Source organism: Palaemon carinicauda, unplaced genomic scaffold, assembly GCF_036898095.1.
Source record: "Palaemon carinicauda isolate YSFRI2023 unplaced genomic scaffold, ASM3689809v2 scaffold131, whole genome shotgun sequence".
NCBI lineage: Eukaryota > Metazoa > Arthropoda > Malacostraca > Decapoda > Palaemonidae > Palaemon > Palaemon carinicauda.
Genome location: NW_027168827.1, coordinates 42,501 through 45,000, shown reverse-complemented (window position 1 = coordinate 45,000; position 2,500 = coordinate 42,501). Strand labels below are relative to the sequence as shown.

The following is a 2,500-nucleotide window of genomic DNA, read 5'->3' as shown; positions in this document are numbered from 1 at the left end:
TTAGGAAACAGATATCTATTCTCTCAGCTGCAGCATCCAAGACGGAATACTTGTCTTTTTCCATCACAGGGTTAAAGGTTTCAGAGTACCTGAGACAGATTGTGGGACCATTAGAGAAACCCCTTTTTTCAATAACAACATAACCTGATTTTAACTTGATAGTATACAAAACATTGTGCCTGATTTGAATCCTTAATATTTTGTGTATGAAATCTGGCAGTAATTTTGGCAGAAACTAATTTTTTAAAAATCAGGTTTCTCTCAGCATTGGGTTCTCAACCACCGCTTGTGCCGTCAAATAAAAGGTGTAGTTGTTCCGATTGCGCTGCTTGTAAGTTTCTGTGATTATGTGAAAGTCAGGAATGTTTATAGGGCTATATCTATTGGCTGTATTATCACTTATCTATGTTAAAGAATGTGTATATAATATGACAGAATTGTCTATAAGATAGGGTTAAACAAATCTTCAACTTCAGCAGAAGAAAATGTCCACTTGAAACGGTGATAATCGTTAGTGTTAAAGAGAATAAGCCTTATTCACAGCAAATATTTACCATTAAGTGAAGCTCTTCTCCCTCGGATGATGTAAACAGCCATTCCTATCACGATCGCGACCGACACACAACAGATACTTAGTAAAACTATTGATGTGAAGTTCAGAGCAGAGTTTCGGGTGCATCTTGTTGGGACAGTGGATGAGACAATGCTGCCTTGTGTTGTTGTTGAAACAACAGAAAATTCAGCTGCAGGGTAAACTGGTGCTGGAAGATCTGCAATAGAGTTTGGTTAGATTAGCTTAGCTTAAACAACAAAAAAACGCAGCAGTTTTTAGTCCACAGTAGGACAAAGGCCAGTTTTCATCATCACGCTAGCCAGTACGGATTGGTGATGGCGGTAGATTTTCGTCTGATCGCTCACATTAAACCAACCTAGTATTGGTGGCCTTGACTAGTACAGCTTTGCTGATCTTAGATACACTCAAACACTTTCACCACATTAAGGTATCCCCACTGGTTAAACAGCATAGCTCAAATCAAATCGCAGAGCCAAGGAGATGGATGTTACTAAGAAAGTGAGCTGAGAAAGAATATGAAAAACACGAGATATTAGGATGGGACAGATGCGTTTGCTCTGTTGTTAGTCCAAATGACGATACTTGATTCGACTTTACTTTAATAGCTGTTTTCCTGGTCCTTTCACACAAGGAAACCACATGCACTACAGGAACTACAAGATCTGTCTGCCGTATACATTCTTAGGTATTTTGAGTATCACAAGCGTAGAAATAAAACTGAAATAATTTTTTGATTAACATTGGGATTTTATTAATTTCATGATACATTATTATAAATATATAGAAATCGTGGGCTTTCCAAAAGAGAATATAAAAGGAAATGGACTCACCACATTCGTATATGTTGGCACAAAATCTCCAGTAGGTCTTTTTCGTGCTCGTGATTCTAATTCTTAAAGCATATCGCCACTCTACTGTATATCTTTTGTCGCCTGGATTAATTTCCACTCCCTTGGAAAGAAAGACTTTGCATTGGAAATTTTCCACAACATTAGATATATCTGTCATATTAAGCTAACAATCATTCGCCTGTTAGAAAGATCAATTGTAAACCAATTTTATTATAGTTTTACTTATCAGTTAATAACAACTAGAAGCAGAAAATACCTTAATGATGTAACTAACAGCAGTGTACAGAAATGGTCTTTTTCTTTGAGTGTTTGGTAGCTCAAAAGTGAGTATGAATATTCATTTGAAATATGGAAGAACATTTAAGAAAGAATTTTATTACCTTGTCAACTTCGTTCTGAAGGCTCATGATTTGATAGGCGTGTATCTATTTGTTTATGTTTGTATGTTTGTTCGTTTGTGATTGGCATAACTCAAAAACTATTTGACCGAATCTCATGAAATTTGATGGAATGATTGGCTATAACCCAAGGACAATTTGATTAGATTTTTTGAGTGATTGGATCATAGGTGTTATGTTTGTGATTCACATAACTCAAAAAGTATTGACCGAATCTCATAAAATTTGGTGGGATGATTAGCCATGATCCAACGACAATTTAATTATATTCTGGAAGTTATTGGGTCAATGTTCAAGACCATGCATAGGTCAAAAACATATTTTATCCAATTTGCATGAAACTAGTGCCAAAATGTGCATAGGGCATTGTCCTGCTAGGGCATTGTCACTGTCCCTTGCCTCTGCCATTCATAAATGACTTTTAAACCGTTAAGAGACCCTTTTTGACAGTGATTTTGCAATAAACTAACTTCTGTATTCAAAGTTAACTTGAAAATTTTCTTCTTTGATTCAAAATGAAATAAATATTTAACTTTGAAAGCTAAAGAAAGTTTTCACAAAAGAATTGTTTTTTTAAAAAGTAATCACCAATAAATTAGATTTTTTTTCTCATTTCCTGGTTGCATCATTACTTTTTTGTGGGGTCAGAGAATTCATTGAGTGATTGAAGACTTTTG

At 35.2% G+C, this 2,500-nt stretch overlaps 1 protein-coding gene across 1 annotated transcript in view; it reads right to left on the bottom strand.

The window, feature by feature from the left end:
* LOC137635497 (uncharacterized) overlaps positions 1-2,500 on the bottom strand; it is a 9,142-nt gene that overhangs the window by 3,948 nt on the left and 2,694 nt on the right. Inside the window, exons 3-4 of the mRNA XM_068367956.1 lie at positions 1,405-1,525; positions 555-770 (exon numbers count right to left, since the gene is read on the bottom strand). Of these exons, the coding sequence (XP_068224057.1) occupies positions 555-770; positions 1,405-1,525 (337 nt within the window). The remainder of the gene's footprint in view (positions 1-554; positions 771-1,404; positions 1,526-2,500) is intronic.